The following is a 20,536-nucleotide window of genomic DNA, read 5'->3' on the forward strand; positions in this document are numbered from 1 at the left end:
TTTCATTCTCCCCTTGGAAAGAACACTCTGTTGTCCTATAGTTGTGCCTGTTCTCTGTCTGTAAAAATGTCACGTTGTAACGGGCAGGAGAGGTGGCCGTGGACAGCGACGCGGGTGAGTGTGTGCCGTGGCGGCAGGAGAGCAGGACGAGAGGTCTGATGGCTCCGATTCTGTCTGTTATGAGGAGGCACAACCATCTGTTGAGAGGGAGAGGAAAGGTAGGAACCTTGGTGATGAGGTCATAGGCAGCTGCTTACAGGCAACGCCCAGGGCCCCGTTGAGACGGAGAAGGCTGACTGTGGCTGGTGACCAGGGTGTGGCCGCTGGGCCACCAGACAACTGGCCTGTGAACCTGGGCCCCCTCGTTCTCCCCACTCTGTCAGGGTAGCCCTGTTTTGACCTCTTGAAGACACGGCTTCTTCCCCTTGAAGACAAGAATAATATTAATCTCTACTGCATGGAGTGGTTCTGAAGATGAAATAATCCATGCCATGCCCCCTAAGCATTTGGTGAAGCACTCGACTATTACTAAATATTAGCTATTATGACAAATTCTCTGTGCTACTCTTCTATGTATTAATAGTTTTATGGTTTTATTTTTTTCTATCAGGAACCCAGATGTAGGCCTGGAGACTGCGACAGCTGGTTTCATTTCAGGTGGGAGTTACCAGGCATATGCAGCAAGGGGCCCTGGAAAATAAGATTTATCATCAAGGGGGCAGCTGACGTGGTTCAGAGGAGGGAGGGACTAAAGAAGAGGCCGGTGACAGGTCCAGAGAAACCAGGCCAGAGGGCAGGGAACTAGGCTGGGGTCGAGGTGGCGTGTTTGCACTTATTGAGAAAGAGGCTGCGTTCAGAATCAAGATTTCAAAGAGTGAGTCACAAGACCAAGGACAGGCTGAGGGTGTGCTCACAGGGGTGGATGGATTTATTCATGGACAAGATGATTGGTGATGACACATGCATGCCAAAGCCAGATTGTTGGGTCCGTCTTTGTGGATTTCGAAGCTCCCCCAGGATGGTAGTGGTCTAATGACATGAAGATTGTGAGACAGGATTCACCAGAGCCATTGGGGGATGGGGACAGAGGGTGGAGACAGAGGCTGGTGGGGCCTGATGGCCTGATGTACTACAGAGTGGGCATTCGTGCAAGGGCAGTGACCTGGCAGCAGCGCCCCAACAGTAGGAAAGAGACTCCATCCTTTCTCCTGACTGTGAAGTCCGTGGAGCATGGAGCAAACAGGTTGTTGCTGTTGTTTCGGAATCAATGTCCCCCAGAGAGGAGACAGCCGTCTGCAGAGGGAGAGGGAACACGTTCAAGTGTTTGTCCATGGACTGGGAATCCTGGAGGCCAGAGTGAAAAGTTTGGTTTTGAGGCCATCCAGGGATGGCTTAGACAGTAAAGAATCTGCCTGCAGTGCAGGAGACCCAGGTTCTATTCCTGGGTTAGGAACATCCCCTGGGAAGGGAATGGCAACCCACTCCATAGTATTCTTGCCTGGAGAATTCCGTGGATAGAGGAGCCTGACGGGCTACAGTCCATGGGGTTGCAAAGAGTCGAACGTGATTGAGCAACTTTCACTTTCTACTTTCACAGTGGAGACTGGATCCAGAGAGAGTAGACCCAGAGTCGTTGGGGCACCGGGAGCACAGGCGGGCTTGCACCTCCGTTCCCAGGGGCTCCATGGTGCGTGACTGGCTGTGCTGAGTCAGCTGCACTAATGCCAGAAGAGTTCACCCCAACGTGGGGATTCAGATGGATTTCAGTCATGTGCATGGTTTTCATCATCTCAGTTTCATAGAAGCATATAGTCTGAGCCCCAGACTTCTTCCCTATAAATTGAGCCCCACCTCATGGGGCTCTGAGGAGAAACAGATGAGGTGGACATGGGAAGTCTGTGTGGCTCCACTCCAGGCACACAGCAGGTGCTCATAAATACTGCTTTTCCTCACGGACGTTAATTTTGCAGGATGTAAAGCTGGCAACGTGTGAAACTAGCCAGAGTCTGTAGTGGGGACACCCTCTCCCACCCTGTCTGCACCCCACTCCTGGATGCTATGGGCTTTCCTGGATTCAAAGTCAGAGATGGCAAACCCCAGCTGAGGTGAACAGCATCTTCGCTTGCCTGGGCCACTTTTAAGTTGCATGCTTGGTGGTTCCTTCCCGTCCCTGCAGCAGAGCACAGATGAGCCTGCTCTCAGGACTTTTGTTCCTATGAAGCAGTGCCTCCCCAGGTTGTGCTATTAATTGGCTGTAGGGAACTCTGGGGCTGATAGGGAACTCTGGTTCTTTTCCTGGGCCACATGCTAGAACTTTCCAGAGACACCAACCCAGAGAGGGGCTCGGGTAGCCCTCCTCCCCAGCTCGGAAAATGTATGTGCATTTTGCTGGTTGCAGTTTTCCCAACAGCAGCCCCAGCCACCAAAGCTCCAAAGCAGGGCTCGAGGGATGGTCATGGGCTGAGCCTGTGCCACTGTATACTGTCTTTGTGAAGTGCCGTCCGTTTCATTCTTTATGGAGTTTTCACTCTTTAAATGGTGCTAACTTCTCAGCCACAGCCCCCACTTCTCCCTTCTGTTTTTACCAGGACTCTGGTTTACCCGGACTCCAGTGCCACCACTTCCTCAGCTCTGACCCACAGATGGTTTTGTGACCGCAGTCTTGCATGGTCTTAAGTCAAAGGACAGTACTGTCAGGACAGGTCCCGTTACTCACAGGCTCTGGTGGCCAAGGCTGAGGGGCAGGAATGGGCAGGAGCCTCCCCTCTCAGAGCAGCTCCCTCACCTGGAAGAGGCTGCCTCAGAGTCCCCTGCACACGTGGAGCATCTCTCATGCTCATCACTCGGAGGGAGTGGCCTGCCGTCCTCCACAAATTGAGCAGGTCGGCCTGGTGTTTGCTCTAGCTCTGGGCATCCTCCCTTTTCATTTTGTACCTACTAATGTATCTGTTGCTTCCCAGATGGCTCAGTGGTAAAGAATCTGCCTGCAGTGCAGGAGACGCAGGAGACTGGGGCTCGATCCCTGGGTCAGGACGATCCCCTGGAGGAGGAAATGGCAACCCACTCCAGTGTTCTTGCCTGGAAAATTCCACAGACAGAGGACCCTGGCGGGGTACAGTCCATGGGGTCTCAAAGAGTTGGACACGACTGAGTGATTTAGCACACATATACAGTGTGGCTCTTTGCAGACTTTTATTTTTAAATTTTATTGAAGTATACTTGACTTTTAATGCTGTGTTAATTTCTGCTGGTAGTTTCATGTTGAATGTAGTTCCCTGTGCTATATGGTAGGATCCTGCTGTTAATCCATCCTACATACATTAGTTCGCATGTGCTAATCCCAAACTTCCAATCCATCCCTCTCGCATCCCTGCTCCCCCTTGGCAACCACGAGTCTGTTCTCCATGTGTAGAATTCATCTAAAATGGACTATATGAGGGTCTGGCCTTCGTTCACTTTCTTCCCAACTCTCCAGGGCCTCTGACCCACAGTACCCAGACCTGGTCCCTGCCGTAACTGCTCACTGATATCACCTGGGAACTTATAATAATACTCCCAAGGCCAAGTCTACACCCCAGACCTGTGAATTCAGGTTCTCTGAGGGTGAGATCCAGGCAGTCATTTTGTAAAGCTGCTCAAGTGACACCATTGTGCACAGAGGCTTGAGAAGCATTGTTCCATAGCCTCATCCTGGCCTGAGGGAGGCTGTGGTTACCGTCTGTGCAGGGTCTAAGTGCTCTTCCATGCTATTGAAGAAACACTGGGTGACTCTTCACACAGGGGAGGGCTCCGTGAAGGAATAAGTGAGGCAGCACACTCTGTTGCTTATAAATATAATTTATTACCTGTTTAAAAATTCTTTCTTGCATTTTGTACATGTTGGCTGACAGGATAGATGCAGGCAAATTTACAAACCAAAGAACTGCAGGGAAATGGAGAGAGGCAGCCAGGGCTAGCATCCCTTGCTTCCAGCGCATGGCGACTCGGATGGGACCCCAGAGAGCCCGCCTCTGCAGGGGGTTTCTAGAAAAGGAATTGCATAGAAGATACAGCAAGAGGGAACTCTGAAACAGCCAGAGAAGTGTTCCATATCTGAAAAGCTAAGGTGGTGTCATTGTGTTTGAGAAAAGAAGGATAACACAGCACAAAACTTTACTGTGCCATTTCCGCAGTTGAACTGTCCCCCCGGACTAGCAGGTGGGTGACACGTCTCTATCGCACAGACTGCTGGGGAGTTTTCTCTGATAAACATTGGTTGTCTTCTTTAGAAAGAATGAAGAGAAGGTCACCAGTGTGTGACAGGTTAACAAACTCAGTGAACACGTACATCACCGTGATACACAGCACACACACATACACACATGTAGGGATGCTCTTCCCTGCAATGGGGCTGAATGCATCCTGTTGGGAGGCTGAGGGTCACACTACCAAAGGGGAGGATGCAGGTCGCACCTCAGCTTGTTCTGACTGCTGTCCTCCTGTTTTTTCAAGGCCAGGAGGAGTATGTGTTAGAATTTATTCACCCTCATTTATAGGCGTCACCTAACTATAAAAGGGTGAGGTGTTTTGCGCTGGCTGTGGATTTCTTGCTCTTTTGCTCAATCAGGTTTGGCATCTGGGACATGTTTCAGGTCACAGTTCTTGGATGTTGCCTCACGACAGTGCTGACCTTCAGAGGTCAGGGTTTATCAATGCTTAGGCTGCTGATCAGCAATAATTGCCCACGATTCACCTTCTGAACTCAGTACCGAGGGTTATTCCACCCTGGCTGGTGCCATCATCTTCAGTAACTGCTCTGATACTGCCAAGTCCAGGAGACTTTGGAATTTAAGATTGGCACATAGGACTTAAACATATTGGCTAAAAGACCCTGAAGTGTTACAGCTTCAGCAGCTTAGACTTTTGCTGAGGCACAGTCTGAAATGGCAGGTGTGGAGGCTGATGTACACCGTAGCAGATGCTTTGTCTCGTGGGCAGCTGACCTTATCTCAGGCCACCTGCCTTTTTCCCTTCTCAGCAGCTGGTGGGTCAAGACTCCTGACACTCTGCAGAATCCCAGATCATCTCCGGACAGTTCTCGGTAGTAAGTAAAAGTCTGAAGTATATGGCTGGCTGGGAAATAGCTTCTGTATTGGTTGGTTTTGTTTGGCAGTGCATTTATGGAGTTCCTGTCTGTCTGTCCTGGCAGCACTTTCCTTGACCATGCTGAAATACAGCCAGGCGTGTATGTTATGTCTGGGTGCATGAGCCCATTAATATTCCACCTGTAGATCAATTCAGGCAGGTGACAGGGCCACTGAAAAAGCTGAGAGCCATGAACTCTTCTGAAGACAGATGTTTAGAGCAGGATTTCCAAAAATGGGGCAATCACAGGGCTGATAAGACTAAAGTATCAGGAAGTTAATTGTTGGTATGTAGAGCAAACACACCCAGTGACATATAAGGCCATCTCCCTATTTTCACAAATTGGTTTCAGGCATGAATTATGGAAATATTTATGACTCCATTGGCTTAACCTGTATAGACACAGGCTTAAATTATTAATGCTTACAACGTATTTATTCCCCTTATGTCTTATTCCATAAAAAAATCATTTGAGATGCAAAGGAACTTTCTCAAAATAATCATTACAGCCAGAGATTATACAAATAGATTTCTTAGGGTAAAGAAATAGCACTTGATTGCACAGAGGCAAAGTTCTAAGGATTTCAGCCAACATTAGCTCAGTGAAGTTTAAAAAAATACAAAAAACCAAAAAGGCAAAGTGTAATCGTTGGTCCTGTGAGGCACTCAAAAGGTAAAACAACGTTTTATTACCTTGAGATAATCAGTCATAAAAATATTTTCCTTATTGGTTCCATAAATTCTAATGCTCATTGACCATTATCATCTTTACAAATAATTGATTTTGAGGGATGGCATGATGGCATTCTGACTCACAAAAGCGCCTCTGCTCTCAAAGCAGATGGATCAAACCCAGTTTCACTTGGCTGTGTCCACAGGCATCCTTCCTGTCATTGGCCTCAGACTTGGACTGGGGTCTCTGTGCAAGATTGATAACTTGTCCAGAAGTCAGCAAGACCCATAGCTCCTGTTCAACCTGAAGTCTGAAGACTAGATAAGGAAACTTTTTCTACCTATTTTATACTCTCTGGAAGGTCAGTATTTTTATGCATTTGACCTCACGTACAGACCTTGTAGTGGCAAAGGCAGTGAACCCTGAGTAGATGGTGATCAATTACTGCTTCCTGCCTCAAACATCCATGAGAGAGACAGAGGCAGATGTGGACCAGGAGCGCACTGCTGTGTTCCCAGCAGAGACACACCTCAAGATACATGAGCCAGAGCCTTGTCTGTGCCTCTCCAGAAGAAGGTAAATAAAATCTCAATTCTACTCTTGCAATGTTTAAAATATCTTGCTTACACCCCTAAAAAGTGTTACTGACTGTATAGTTTCCAGAGTGTCCTGAACTCAGTCTCCATGACTTCTTCCTAACGAATGGTTCTACTATCTGAAAGTTGGGAGATTAAAATCTACAAAATAATAGTGAAAGTATTAGTTGCTTAGTCATGTCTGACTCTTTGTGACCCCATGAACTGTAGCCCGCCTGGCTCCTCTGTCCATGGAATTCTTCAGGCAAGAATACTGGAGTGGGTAGCCATTCCCTTCTCCAGGGGATCGTCCCAACCCAGGGATTGAACCCAGGTCTCCTACATTGCAGGCAGATTCTTTACCATTTGAGCCACCAGGGTAGCCCCACAAAATAGTGGTATGTATCAGTATAAAGGGTTGGAGCTACATGTTGTCTAAATATTATCAGGGTAATTCATTTTTTCAACTATTGTCCTTTGTCATAGGTGTCTTTTATCTGCCATTTCATTCAGTTCTTTCTGATTGGGCCTATGATAGCATTAAATTACTAATACCCATTGTTGTTGTAGTTTAGTTGTTAAGTTGTGTCTGACTGTAACCGCATGGACTGCAGCCTGCCAGGCTCCTCTGTCCATGGGATTTCCCAGGCAAGAATCCTACAGTGGGTTGCCATTTCCTTCTCCTGGGGATCTTTCCAACCCAGGGATCGAACCTGCATCTCCTGCTTGGTAGGTAGATTCTTTACCACTGAGCCACCTGGGAAGCCCAAGATGGCTAATGGTTATTCAGTATACCAAAGGACATCTCACCCCAAACACTGACTTGCCTTGGAAGAGCTTACATTGCTTCCATGAAGATGGAGTTCTCCTGGGTAACTGAGGTGCGTGTCCACACTGCTGTTCATGCTGTTTATGAAAGGCTCTTGGCTGTGAGCACCTTGGTGTTACAGTTTGCTGACGCCTTGTGCCCAGTTATCAATATTCTGAATCTAACTTCTATTCCTTCCAGAGCACATTAAGGAAATGTGATTTAGTGAGAGGAAAATGAAAACAGGATGAAACATCTGCCTTTAGATCCCCAAATTCAGAAGGAAGCTAGTTTCTTCTCCTTGATTAACAACCACAACAGTTTTCACTTCATTAGATGTAGTATTTGCATATATAAAACTTATTTCCAATTGGATGCTGCTTATGTCTAGTCAAGGCTCTGGTTTTTCCTGTGGTCATGTATGGATGTGAGAGTTGGACTGTGAAGAAGGCTGAGCGCGAAGAATTGATGCTTTTGAACTGTGGTGTTGGAGAAGACTCTTGAGAGTCCCTTGAACTGCAAGGAGAACCAACCAGTCCATTCTAAAGGAGATCAGCCCCGGGATTTCTTTGGAAGGAATGATGCTAAAGCTGAAATTCCGGTACTTTGGCCACCTCGTGCGAAGAGTTGACTCATTGGAAAAGACTCTGATGCTGGGAGGGATTGAGGGCAGGAGGAGAAGGGGACGACAGAGGATGAGATGGCTGGATGGCATCACTGACTCGATGGACGTGAGTCTCAGTGAACTCCGGGAGTTGGTGCTGGACAGGGAGGCCTGGCGTGCTGAGATTCATGGGGTCGCAAAGAGTCGGACATGACTGAGCGACTGATCTGATCTATGTCTTCAAAAATAAATATCAGAGAACTAAAAGTAAGTTTTAAAACACATGAAGCCTAGTGAAAAATATAAATAATAATGACAAATCTTCAAAAGCTGTTTTGTACAGATTTTTATGTGTTTCTATTATTTCTGTGACACCAATTTGAGATGCGTATGGAGTCAGAAACAAACGTACTAGGCTCATGAAATGCGAAGTCGCTCAGTCGTGTCCGACTGTTTGCGACCCCATGGACTGTAGCCTACGAGGCTCCTCTGTCCATGGGATTTTCCAGGGAAGAGTACTGGAGTGGGGTGCCATTTCCTTCTCCAGGGGATCTTCCCAACCCAGGGATCGAACCCGGGTCTCATGCATTGAAAGCAGACTCTCTTACCATCTGAGCCACCGGGGAAGCAACCAGGCCCATAATGACATGTAAGTTTTGATGTGGGCAATTTAAGCGGAAAAAAAAAGTGAGAATAAGAAATGTCTTGTCTGATGTGAAAATTTCTGCATGTCGGTCATAAAGATGCTATACATGCTACAGGCATCCATTCCCACTGTCAAAAACTCCTCCTGAGATTTCCTATTAAACTTGGGGCAGGTAGTGTTATCTACCACTAGATGGCACCATGCACAAGTGAGAGATTTTTTTTTTTTTTTTCCTTCCAGATGAAGTAAACTGGTTTTTGCTCTCAACCTACAGCGAAGCCCTAGGAATGAAAGGGAGGGCGTGTTACAGGATGGCTCATGAAGTTGCTCCCTATATACTGAACTGTTGAGCCTAGGCCTTCTGAGTTTGAGAGCAATTTAACAGCTATTACTTGACTCCCCAAAAGAAGGAAATCAGAATTTGCTGTGTACATTATTTGATGTAAATGGCGTGCTATACATATGGAAGTTTGCTCCCCTGACAGGGAACATGATGGGGGTCTATGACAGACAAGGACCTCACTTGTAAGGAGTTAACCGCCTTTCCCCTTTCTGGCGCTAAGATGCAGAACCAAATACCAGGACGCACTTCAAATGAAGCCAGTGGCTTTGAAAATACAACTCCTGCTGCCTTCTGTAGTTCTGTGTTGATGACTTTTTAAAAGTCAGTTTTGAAATTATCTGGCTACTACATATTTGCTCCTTTCTATTTTTCATTAGGCATCAGATTTCTAATTCTTGCCTTCCAGAGATGACAGCCCCCCAAACCAGCAATGGTGAGTGATCTTGAGAAGTCATTTGAAGATGCAGCAATGCACCATAGCTCTTTCTGCTTCCCCTTTTTAAAAATTAAGTTTTTTTTTTTAATGTAGAGTACAATTTTACTATCTTTTGGTCAAAGATACATTGGTATAAGCATGATACACTGAACTTGTTTATTAGTGCAATCTTACCTTTCACAGCAAGTGTCATGTATTTTTATGTACGGTACAGGGTGTGGTCTGAGAGAGACAGATGATGGAATAGTCTTCATGTATCTAAAACAGAAGATAAGAAAAGGCTCCCTACCAAGGTATCAACAGTTTCTCAGTGATGAGGATAGAAGAACCTGGGAATATCAACAAATTACCCAAACAGGTGAGGAAATGCATATGGAAAGAAGGGGAAAAGGGTAAGATTATTTCTAATTCAAATCCATTCAGTAACTTGGATACCTCTAGCCCCAAGGTAAACCACAGCCGTGCTTTGAAAGTGCCGATTCATATGCAGGGGTGCTTGTTCAGTCTCGGTTTGGCTCCTGGACTGTTGACTCTTTACCCCCCCACCCGCTGAAAGAATTGAGCCCCTGTGTTAAAACGAAGAGCCTGTATGGTCCTAAAGAAATATCATCGTTTACACAAAGTAGTCCGTTGACTGACTATTTTTCAGTTAAAAAATTTTTTTAATTAAAAAATTTTTGACCAAGACAATAATAGAACATAATTTGCAACTAGTCAGGAAGGCAACTGGTCCCAAGAGAGGAAAGAGAGTGATAAGGGGATGCCATCTCTGGGTGAACAGCATGATGCAATGACGCGACGACGGGACTTGAAAGCATAACAAATATGTTACAGGTCAGAATAATTATCTGCCAAGTCAGAACTATTTGGAAGGCATAATGTAGCCTGGGCGAAAGACAGGTTGAATCGTTAAATGATCCAGGTCAGCGTCCATTGTGGTCTTCAGACTGATGAAGGAGGCTGGAGGCATCACAGTGGGAAGTCAAATGTTTTAGGACCTTGAGCCGATCTAATCCACCCCTTCATTTTACAGGTGAGGAAACCTGAGGTCCAGTGAGGGTAAATGACTCTCCCCACGGAGCACAGATGACAATGACAAACCCAGAATGAGAACTGGTTTCCTGATCTCCAGCTCAGAGGCTGTTCCTTCAATCACACTGCCTCCATGGTAGACAGAGGACCCACCAAAGGCATGTGGGGCTGCATGACCACAATACTGCGTAAGCTTGAATCGAGAGCATGTCCCGTGACAATACATGGGGGACAAAGCCCCTGCCTGAGCAAGCTCAAAGAACAGACTGACAAAGTCGGTACGCATTTACCACCTTCTCAGGCAGAATGAGTGAAGAAAGATAAAAATGTCAAGGAAGCAAGGGATGCCTGCTTAATTAAACTGGTGACCACATCCACCTTGTTATGAGAAGGTGCCCAGGTCAGGTCGATACCTAAATACTAACAGTACTGCTAACAAAAACAAGGTAAAAGTAAATCCTTTTACTAGAATACTTGTAAATACTCATCAATAATAATAATGATGATGATGATAATACCTTTTAAAAAAACCAAAACACTTCAAGTTGCATATTACCAACACACAAGTTGTGAAGAAATTCTTGTGTTGTTGAACATGAATCAATGTCTTCCCTGTGATGATACAGCTTTATTCCCGAGGGCATGAGACAGTGCCCTCAAGGAATAAGAAGTCTTATCTATTTCTCCTTTATGCTTAGATTCTCCACTTCCCTGATACAAACAGTAACACTGGTTCTACAAGTTCTAGAAAGAGAACACTGATGGGAGGATTATCTGAGACACTTGATGCACACAATTTGTAGGAAAACTCTTGTGATTTCTCTGTAAATTACTAATCTGAAAGAGACACAGCAAACCGTCCACAGCTTCAACTTCAAATGATTTAAACAAAAATAGAACGAGCCATGGACAGTGTCTGCATCCCTGTCCAATTTGATGTAAACAACGTTTGTAGAAATTGGGTTTGTTAAGAAAGTTTATCCATATATCTGGATAGCAATAAAAAGCGTTTCCTAGGAAACTGTAAGATCCTGTACCACACAGCATACAGCCCAACTAAGAGGAAAATTAGGTTGATTTCTAAATTCAAGATACACATTTGTACAACTGCTCTGAACTCCTGTGGCGGTGTCCGAGTAGAGTGGGCGTGTACATTGGTGGCTGTGTCTGCCTTCTCTCTCCCGCTGCAGTCTTGCCTGTGGAGCTCACTGGTCCAGACGGGTTTCCTCCTCAGCTGTGAGCCCCTGGGCTCTCCTCCTGCACTTCAGCCCCAGCCTGGGTCAGTACTGCCCTTCTGCTAATGACACTACTGTTTCATGTCTTCCCATTTCCTCTAAGACAGCTGCCAGCACGCTCAGGTTTCCATCTGGGAAGTTCTGTGCTTCCCAGAGATCCAGGATGACACCAGTTGGACTTGATTTGGTGGCAAAGTAATTCAAGTACCTGTAATTGGTAATGGGAAAAAGGGCTGAACGGTGTGATTTATGGGTCTGTTTTCTTTTCGGTGTTGACGAAACCTTTTTGTTTCTGCATTTCTATAAGTATCCTGGTCCCCCTTGAGAAACTGGGGCTTGCAGTGAGCTGTCCTGAATAACTAGCTCATGTTTAATTAGGTCAGCCCCAGACAGGAGACGTGATGCTTAACTTTGTTAACCTCAACTCTGAGTAAGATAATTTAAGAGACAAGATGTCTATGGGTCACATCCTGAACAGGAAATCAAGAGGCTTATGTTTTCTTTCCAGCCCAGCCTCTGATCATCTTTGACAGGTCAGGCCTGGGGTTTTGCTTGGTAGTGATGGCAAAGTTCTAAAGAGAAGAGGCTCCTGAGGTCTCTTCATAACGGCACTGCTGTGTTTAGCATGTTAATTACCCATCCAGCATTAGGTCCTGCTTCAACAGGAGGTGAGGAACAATAATTAGTGAATGGCTATATCATTTAGGGGGATTTAGCCCATCAGCCTTGCGAAGTAGATCATAAAACCCGATGCTTAGAAAAGTCAGAGAAGCCCAGGATGTCTCTCAACCATGTATCTGCAACACCATGGTGCAAGAGACAAGGTAGGAACTTAATACATGTTGGCAGAATGAAAAGCAAGTAAATGTGCAGATGGAAAGACAAAAAAGAATGTTGCTCTAACAGTTATCAGTCCTGAAGCCCTGTGTCTGACAGGAACCAGGCTTGAAGCCTGGTCATACCCACCTGTCCAGGTTGAGCTTATGGGCCAGCATCCTCCAGTCGTGACCCCTGGTCTGCGGGGCATCCAGGCTGCTACAGAGCTTCTGCCGGATCGGGGGCGGGATGCTGAAAGCGCTGGGGCCCGTCATGGTGGTGATGGTGCTCGCTGGGTCCAGAAGCGGCAGATCCATGCCAGTAGGTTCCTGTGGTTCAGGCAGGGCAACAACACAGCATTATTTCTGAAGACAAAAGCAATCCTTATTGACCCAGTCAACATAATGCCTCGTTTGAAAAGATAAGAGGAGAATGGGTGCTATTATTCTCCTTACTGAGAATGACTTCTTTCTGGCTGCAAGTTGTGATTCTCTATAACCTGGCTTAGAGGAAGAAGTATGTTGTGAGTTGACTTTGCACAGCCTGGGATTTATGGGTCTTCCTTCAGGACTGGGCTAGCCGGAGACCTCGTGTGTAACTCAGTAACAGCTTTTCTACTAGAATTTCTCCAGGATGAGCCAGGGAATGTCTAGAGATTCTAGAGACTGTCTGACCCTAAGGGGAATGCCCTGGGCAAATGCTCGAGGAACTTCTCCCTCTGACCTCTGTAGAAGATGGCTTGATTCTGCTTTTGAATGAAATGGAACATAGCTCTCCTCTAAATGATATCAAATTAAGACTAATCTTTTAAAAGAAAATGGTGAACGCAGTATACTGCCTTAGGGCAAACTGCTAACAGAATCCTCCAATTGCTATACACCCTTAACTTAAAAAAAATCTAATTTTAGTAGAGAAAACCATAGACTGGCTTTTAAGATAGTTTCAGCTCATAAAACAGCATAAATGCAAAATCGGAATTTCATCTGCAGGAGAAACTCTAATCATTTTCTGATCACTTCTGCTGGTTGGAAAAGCAAAAGCAAATGTTGCCTGGGAACTATTAAAGTAATAAAAGAAAATCCACTTAATCTACTTTAAATGTCATCTCTCTCTTTTTTCCAAGCAGGTAACTGAGGTGAAGATAATTAGCTGCTGGAGGATAAAGCACCCACATGCAGCTCCAGCCATCAGGAAGTCTCAGGGTCTGGCGAGGTGCTCCACCCAGAGGTCAGTGCCCCTGCCATGCAGAACCTCCCAAACCCTGCTGCTCCTGCACTGTGGGGCCCCAGGGTGCATCCTGGGGTGGCCTGCTCCGTGGCCCTGGATCAGCAGCCAGGACTCACTGTGAGGCTTGTGCATCGCACCACACGGGGTCTGTCAGGGCCTTTGGAGGGCATGTTAGAACCAAAAAAAAAAAAATTTTTTTAACGTAGAACACACAACAGTGTTGACTATGATCACAGTCTTTGGCCTCAAACCCAGAGCTTGGCAAACTCAGTCTCCGAGGATTGTACTGGCTCCTTTATGTTAACCTCCAATACATACCCGAACTCAGGGGACTGGTGTGAAACAGAGGCAACAAATGGGAGCTGGAGTCCCTGAATCCTGAAGATCATTCCCTGCACCGGGCACAGAGCTGTTTTCAGGGGACCTTGAAGGCATAGTACTTAAACCAAGGGGACCAGAAGAGAGGGCGAAGGCACACGTTGGTGCTTTTCAGTGGATTTATGGTAGGAATGTTCACACACAAGTGGCCAACACTTCTATTAGGTATAAATAGAGGTTGGGGCAGAGGTGTAGAGAACTTACACCTTAGGGCTACGGCCCACTTTGGGTCCTCCGTACGTCTTGTTTGGACCATGACAATGGGGTCTAGGTGGAAACCCAGCCGAACTGTCCCTGGCTGGCCATGGAGTGCTGACTCACAGCCTCAGATGTTCTCATTGGTGGCCACACCAGCTCCCTGCTTCTTACCTATGATCTCCCTTCTGCCACACTCATCTCCCTAAAGCCCAGCACTGACATTTTCCTGCCTTCTCTTCAGTTCAGTTCAGTTCAGTTCAGTCACTCAGTCGTGTCCGACTCTTTGCAACCCCATGAATCACAGCACGCCAGGCCTCCCTGTCCATCACCAACTCCCGGAGTTCACTCAGACTCATGTCCATTGAGTCAGTGATGCCATCCAGCCATCTCATCCTCTGGCGTCCCCTTCTCCTCCTGCCCCCAATCCCTCCCAGCATCAGAGTCTTTTCCAATGAGTCAACTCTTCGCATGAGGTGGCCAAAGTACTGGAGTTTCAGCTTTAGCATCATTCCTTCCAAAGAAATCCCGGGGCTGATCTCCTTCAGAATGGACTGGTTGGATCTCCTTGCAGTCCAAGGGACCCTCAAGAGTCTTCTCCAACACCACAGTTCAAAAGCACCAATTCTTCTGTGCTCAGCCATCTTCACAGTCCAACTCTCACATCCATACATGACCACAGGAAAAACCATAACCTTGACTAGACGGACCTTTGTTGGCAAAGTAATGTCTCTGCTTTTCAATATGCTATCTAGGTTGCTCATAACTTTGCTTCCAAGGAGTAAGCGTCTTTTAATTTCATGGCTGCAGTCACCATCTGCAGTGGTTTTGGAGCCCAAAAAATAAAGTCTGACACTGTGTTCACTGTTTCCCCATCTATTTCCCATGAAGTGATGGGACCGGATGCCATGATCTTCGTTTTCTGAATGTTGAGCTTTAAGCCAACTTTTTCACTCTCCTCTTTCACTTTCATCAAGAGGCTTTTGAGTTCCTCTTCACTTTCTGCCATAAGGGTGGTGTCATCTGCATATCTGAGGTGATTGATATTTCTCCCAGCAATCTAGATTCCAGCTTGTGCTTCTTCCAGTCCAGCGTTTCTCATGATGTACTCTGCATATAAGTTAAATAAGCAGGGTGACAATATACAGCCTTGACATACTCCTTTCCTATTTGGAACCAGTCTGTTGTTCCATGTCCAGTTCTAACTGTTGCTTCCTGACCTGCATACAGATTTCTCAAGAGGCAGATCAGGTGGTCTGGTATTCCCATCTCTTTCAGAATTTTCCAGTTTATTGTGATCCACACAGTCAAAGGCTTTGGCATAGTCAATAAAGCAGAAATAGATGTTTTTTTGGAACTCTCTTGCTTTTTCCATGATCCAGCGGATGTTGGCAATTTGATCTCTGGTTCCTCTACCTTTTCTAAAACCAGCTTGAATATCTGGAAGTTCACAGTTCACGTATTGCAGAAGCCTGGCTTGGAGAATTTTGAGCATTACTTTACTAGCGTGTGAGATGAGTGCAATTGTGCAGTAGTTTGAGCATTCTTTGGCATTGCCTTTGGGATTGGAATGAAAACTGACCTTTTCCAGTCCTGTGGCTAGTGCTGACTTTTCCAAATTTGCTGGCATATTGAGTGCAGCACTTTCACAGCATCAGCTTTCAGGATTTGAAATAGCTCAACTGGAATTCCATCACCTCCACTAGCTTTGTTCATAGTGATGCTTTCTAAGGCCCACTTGACTTCACATTCCAGGATGTCTGGCTCTAGGTCAGTGATCACACCATTGTGATTATCTGGGTCATGAAGATCTTTTTTGTACAGTTCTTCTGTGTATTCTTGCCACCTCTTCTTAATATCTTCTGCTTCTGTTAGGTCCATACCATTTCTGTCCTTTATCAAGCCCATGTTTGCATGAAATGTTCCCTTGGTATCTCTAATTTTCTTGAAGAGATCTCTAGTCTTTCCTATTCTGTTGTTTTCCTCTATTTCTTTGCATTGATCCCTGAGGAAGGCTTTCTTATCTCTTCTTGCTGTTCTTTCTTTGGAACTCTGCATTCAGATGCTTATGTCTTTGCTTTTCGCTTCTGTTCTTTTCACAGCTATTTGTAAGGCCTCCCCAGACAGCCATTTTGCTTTTTTGCATTTCTTTTCCATGGGGATGGTCTTGATCCCTGTCTCCTGTACAATGTCACGAACCTCATTCCATAGTTCATCAGGCACTCTATCAGATCTAGGCCCTTAAATCTATTTCTCACTTCCACTGTATAATCATAAGGGATTTGATTTAGGTCATACCTGAATTGTCTAGTGGTTTTCCCTACTTTCTTCAATTTAAGTCTGAATTTGGTAATCTGCCTTCTCTTGGTAAGTATCAAATGGCTTTCCTGCCATACCCATCCCCAAGTCCTAACCCTGCAGTAAGGCGGTGTGCTGGTCTGGAGGCCCCAGGTGCTCCCTCCACCCAGCAACCTGACCCTGCCTTTCTCATGACTCTCTCTCCTCAGACTAGTCCATTCACTCGTCCAAGTGCCTTTCTTAAGGGTGTTTGTTGTTCTGTCGCTCAGTCTTGTCCGACTCTTTGCGACCCCATGGACTGCAGCAATCCAGGCTTCCCTGTCCTCACTCTCTCCTGGAGCTTGCTCAAACTCATGTCCACTGAGACATGATGCTGTCCAAACATCTCTGTCCCCCACTTCTCCTCCTGCCTTCAATTTTTCCCAGGGTCAGGGTACCTCACTCCAGTATTCTTGCCTGGAGAATTCCATGAACAGAGGAGTCTGGCAGGTTACAGTCCATGGGGTCGCAAAGAGTCGGACGCAACTGCAACAACTAACACTGTGACCTCACTTTTGCTAGCTCTTCTGCTCTTTCCCTGAACCTCTGTCAGGCCAACCCCTTCAAAGCCTAGACCAGAAAGCATGTTTCCTGAGCAAACACTCCAAGCTATCTGTTGGGAGCCCTCCTATAGTGCATCCCACAGCTTGGGATCTCCACCCAGTCTGCCCTGTGAATCTTGGCTGTACTTACAGAGGACTTCCTCTGACTTCCCCAACTGCTTGGAGATGAGAATGTTTTTGTCATCCCCAGAACTCCTATGATGCTCAGGACAGTGCCTTGCATACGGAAGCTCTTCAATTCATATTTGTTGAAATGAGAGAAAATGTTTCTTGATACAGAGAGAGGATGAAACCCACTCCACAGAGCTTCTAACTAACTGTGGCTAAAGGCAAGGCCCTTCTCACTGTTCAGTACTGAAGGTGAAGGGCAAGGAGAGGGAGGCCCGGCTCTCAGGAAGGTGTGTGCACATCCGCCCGGTTCCCCTTCTCCTGGTGAATAAGGAACCGTCAGCACTTTACGTGGGCCTTCAAACCCTGCATCGCCATCCTGTTTATTTCTGTGTGGACAAAATAAGAAGCCCCAAAGGGCATCATCTTGTCTCTCTTATCAGATGGCTGACAACAGCCTTGGAGATAAAAGAAAATACATACATTTACATTTAAATTTCACCTACTAATTTCTGTTGCTATTATTTCTTCCTTTACTTCCAGGTGAAAGTAGAGTTTACTCTCACATAACGCTTATTACAATAATTGTTTATGATATTGGTACCATCTGCCTTTGACGTTACGATTCTCTTAAACATATGATTTTTCACCATTAACCAAACAGCTGCTATGGCCTACATTTCAACAGTCCACAGGAGAAGTAACTTTCCACTCCTGTATTCTGACTCTTCGGGAAGTCACTTAGAAAAACTAGATTTCCCCAAGTGTCCTTTTGAACAGATTATAGAAAACAGAAGAGGTAAATAGGATGGCTGTAGCAGAATGAAGCTTTGGATGCTGACACTGTTCTCGGTGTGCACAGAAGTGCTGTGGGTCAACAGTTATAATGTCTTTGTTTTTATAGTTAAAAGTCCTGAAGAGACTGAAATTCCTCTTTTACTTTTTTCTCTCTTGGTGGGCACCTTCCCCTTTCTTACTTCCCTGGTTCCTCTAAGAACCCTCTTACCATCATTTACATTTTGACACTCATTCATCCCCATACCCTGCCAGGCATTTTCATTCTTAATCTCTAGGTAAGGAAGGAATCGCTGGCCGAGGCACCCAGAGAGGAACAACCATCCAGCTCCTGTCATCACCTTGGTCTATGTCCAGGACAGCTGGGTCTCCCTGGGGGTCAGCAGGTCCTCCACCTGGCTGGAGAGGCCCGAGGGCTGAGTGGCTTTAGAAAGGAGCACGGGGGGAGCGGCACAGTCCTAGAAAGTCAGCTCCTTCTTGGGACATGGGACACTGGAACTGCAACCCCAGCCCACCCGCCAACTTGTCATGTGACCCTAGTGGGGAGCCCCATCCAGCAGACAGACACCACCCATGGAGCCCTTTCTCTGGTTGGTTATGGCTTGTCAGTCACAGGGGACCCCACCTCGAGCTTTTGATGAGGATCCAGGGCTTAGGGCACTCCAGAGCCAATCGTTCCCCAGTGTACAGGCTGGCTCCCAACGTCAGTACCAGCCCGCTTGCACAGCATTCAGATGCTAACAGCAGCGGTGGGACTCAGTGACCCAGAAGGAAAAGCAGCCGTGCGCCCCCTAATCCCCAAAGTCACCTGACTTGGGGCCTTTCTGCACACACACTCCCCCACCCCTGTTCACTGTGCTTGTCTGTCACAGGCCTCTGAGGGGACTTGAAGGGTGGGCCTCTCGGAGCTGACAGCCACCGGGTTGCAAAAGAAACCATCTTTCCTCTCTGTTGGCACAAGAAAGAAAGTCCTTAAACTGTGATCACACTAGGCGACACTGTCTCCTCAGCGGGAGTAGAGCCCTGCACGGCGCCCTTTCATTTGCGGCCGCAGCTGATCCACCTTTTCATCACACAGCCGATGCTCAGGCTGAACAGAAAGCAAGCATCAAAGGCTCAGACCTCCTCACCCCGCTCCAAAATTCCGCAGCCTTTGTTGTCCCTGGAGCTGGGTGGTTATTGAACTTTGCAGACCTGCTGGGCCTGGAAAGTGAAAACACCCTCCCGAGCCAGCAGGAGTGGTGCTCTGGGCCCAGGCGATAGGCCGGCCTGTCAGAAGGCTGGGCGGTTGCCATGGCGCCCTGACACCGAGATCATGCCTTATGAATGTCACCGAGGTCTGTGACTGAAGTTGTTTATGAGTCAAAAGTCTCATGAAACTGTGGGAGGAAATGATGACCGCAGCTCAGAGGGCTGTGGGAAAGGAGGATGCGGCGGGGCCAATGCTCTTCCCCCCTCGGTTTGCTAAGGAAGACCGTCCTTGAATACGACACACACAGAGAGACACCCCGAACACGAGGTGACATGTTGTTCGTCACCGCGCATGAGCTGGCAAGGGAGAGGGGTCTTTTAAATCAGATACCGTAGTTCTAAAAGATAGCAGTTCCGTGCTGTGGCTCACGAAGCAGCACCAAGCCCCGTTCTGCAGGCCCCAGAAGGGGCTGCCCCTTCCTTTCGTCTGGTCCTCTCTCGTGCCTTCGGCCTGAAGGGTTTCCACTGTCCTAACTCCAAACCCTGAGGTCCCAGGTAACCAGGAAGGTCATGAGCACCCCTTCTTTCCACCCAGGGAAGTTTTAAATAGCAGCAATGATTGTTATTTCTGAGATACAGACATTCTAAAAGGTCCCACCTGAAGCACGTGAGGATCACAGCGAGGAAAGATGGAGAGAGGGCCGCTGGAGGAGATGCCTGGTTTACCTTCTGTTTCTGGACTCTGTCACACTGGGGAGAGGGGCATCTCTTCTTCTGTTTGGAGGGTGAGGTATAAGACAGCAAGCACACCCAGAGCTTTCTCCTTTCAACATGGAGAAGAAAGGAAAGGAGGCGGTGGGCGGCGCACAGCTGGGCAAAGGCAGGTGCATCCGGAAGAAAGCAGCAGAACCGACAGGAAGAGCGTCAGTGGATCCAGGGGAACAGGGACAGTGGGGGTGCTTTGGGAAAGTTACTGTTTGTGCACACGAGTTAATCCTTATGGCTGAAGTTCAGATGTGTGTAAGAAGTCCTTAAATGCATGTCACGAACTAGAAAAGTCTTGTTTTTTGAAAAGGAGCCTCTACTGCACTTTCGTGTATCAGTACCTCCCTGTGTTCATTAAAAGCACTGTCTTGTGAACGAGCCGGCCCCCCAGGACTCCCCCAGGTCGCACTGAGATGCTTTGTGCCTCTCGCTTGTGAGCGCCCCGGGCGCCTCTTACCTCAGACACGGTGCAGTTCAGCTGGAAGATCTGCCCTTCTCCCTCCACTTGCCGCACACACAGTTTGCAGACCAGCTCCACTGTGTTCAGGCTGAATCTTTCCAGAGTGAACGTGCAGTGGAGGTTTCTCTGAGACCCACTCCAGACATGGTAGAATGGAATTTCCTGAAGCACAGAAAAGGGGGAACCACAAATGAGGGACCCGGTGCTCTCAGTCCCGCACATGTG

The 20,536-nt window shown here is 47.0% G+C and overlaps 2 protein-coding genes across 9 annotated transcripts in view; one reads left to right on the forward strand and one right to left on the reverse strand.

Moving 5' to 3' along the window:
- The first annotated feature begins 609 nt into the window (after window positions 1-609).
- Window positions 610-16,686, forward strand: LOC147370981 (uncharacterized). Of its 3 annotated transcripts, XM_086406646.1 has the most exons (6): window positions 3,227-5,083; window positions 6,003-6,373; window positions 9,151-9,206; window positions 9,424-9,567; window positions 11,432-11,520; window positions 13,419-16,686. In XM_086406646.1, exons 2-5 carry the CDS (start codon window positions 6,228-6,230, stop codon window positions 11,479-11,481), a joined length of 396 nt encoding a protein of 131 aa, XP_086262772.1. In that variant the 5' UTR covers window positions 3,227-5,083; window positions 6,003-6,227; the 3' UTR covers window positions 11,482-11,520; window positions 13,419-16,686. The 3 variants fall into 3 exon arrangements, with proteins under 3 accessions (XP_086262773.1, XP_086262772.1, XP_086262775.1); XM_086406647.1 differs by having other exon boundaries at window positions 610-6,373; XM_086406649.1 differs by lacking the exon at window positions 13,419-16,686 and having other exon boundaries at window positions 3,228-5,083; window positions 10,243-13,384.
- Window positions 9,851-20,536, reverse strand: part of UNC5C (unc-5 netrin receptor C) — a 429,397-nt gene continuing 418,711 nt past the window's right edge. For 5 of the 6 annotated variants that reach the window (XM_086406587.1, XM_086406586.1, XM_086406590.1 and 2 more), the window contains 3 exons: window positions 20,309-20,473; window positions 12,443-12,621; window positions 9,851-11,684 (listed from right to left, as the gene is read on the reverse strand). In XM_086406587.1, the coding sequence (XP_086262713.1) occupies window positions 11,522-11,684; window positions 12,443-12,621; window positions 20,309-20,473 (507 nt within the window). In that variant the 3' untranslated portion in view covers window positions 9,851-11,521. Of the gene's footprint in view, window positions 11,685-12,442; window positions 12,622-18,275; window positions 18,844-20,308; window positions 20,474-20,536 lie in introns of those variants that run through there. The other variant, XM_086406588.1, reaches the window with a different exon arrangement.

The sequence above is a fragment of the Bos grunniens genome, chromosome 6, assembly GCF_055505025.1.
Source record: "Bos grunniens cultivar Pamir isolate PY7600 chromosome 6, Bosgru_T2T1.0, whole genome shotgun sequence".
NCBI lineage: Eukaryota > Metazoa > Chordata > Mammalia > Artiodactyla > Bovidae > Bos > Bos grunniens.

Excerpts from the sequence above, each read along its gene's own strand:
- LOC147370981 (XM_086406647.1), top strand. The coding sequence starts at position 6,228 with ATGGTGATCAATTACTGCTTCCTGCCTCAAACATCCATGAGAGAGACA. Across the intron at positions 6,374-9,150 it reads CTGTGCCTCTCCAGAAGAAG|GCATCAGATTTCTAATTCTT; the intron begins GTAAATAAAATC and ends ATTTTTCATTAG. Across the intron at positions 9,207-9,423 it reads AGCCCCCCAAACCAGCAATG|GGTGTGGTCTGAGAGAGACA; the intron begins GTGAGTGATCTT and ends TGTACGGTACAG.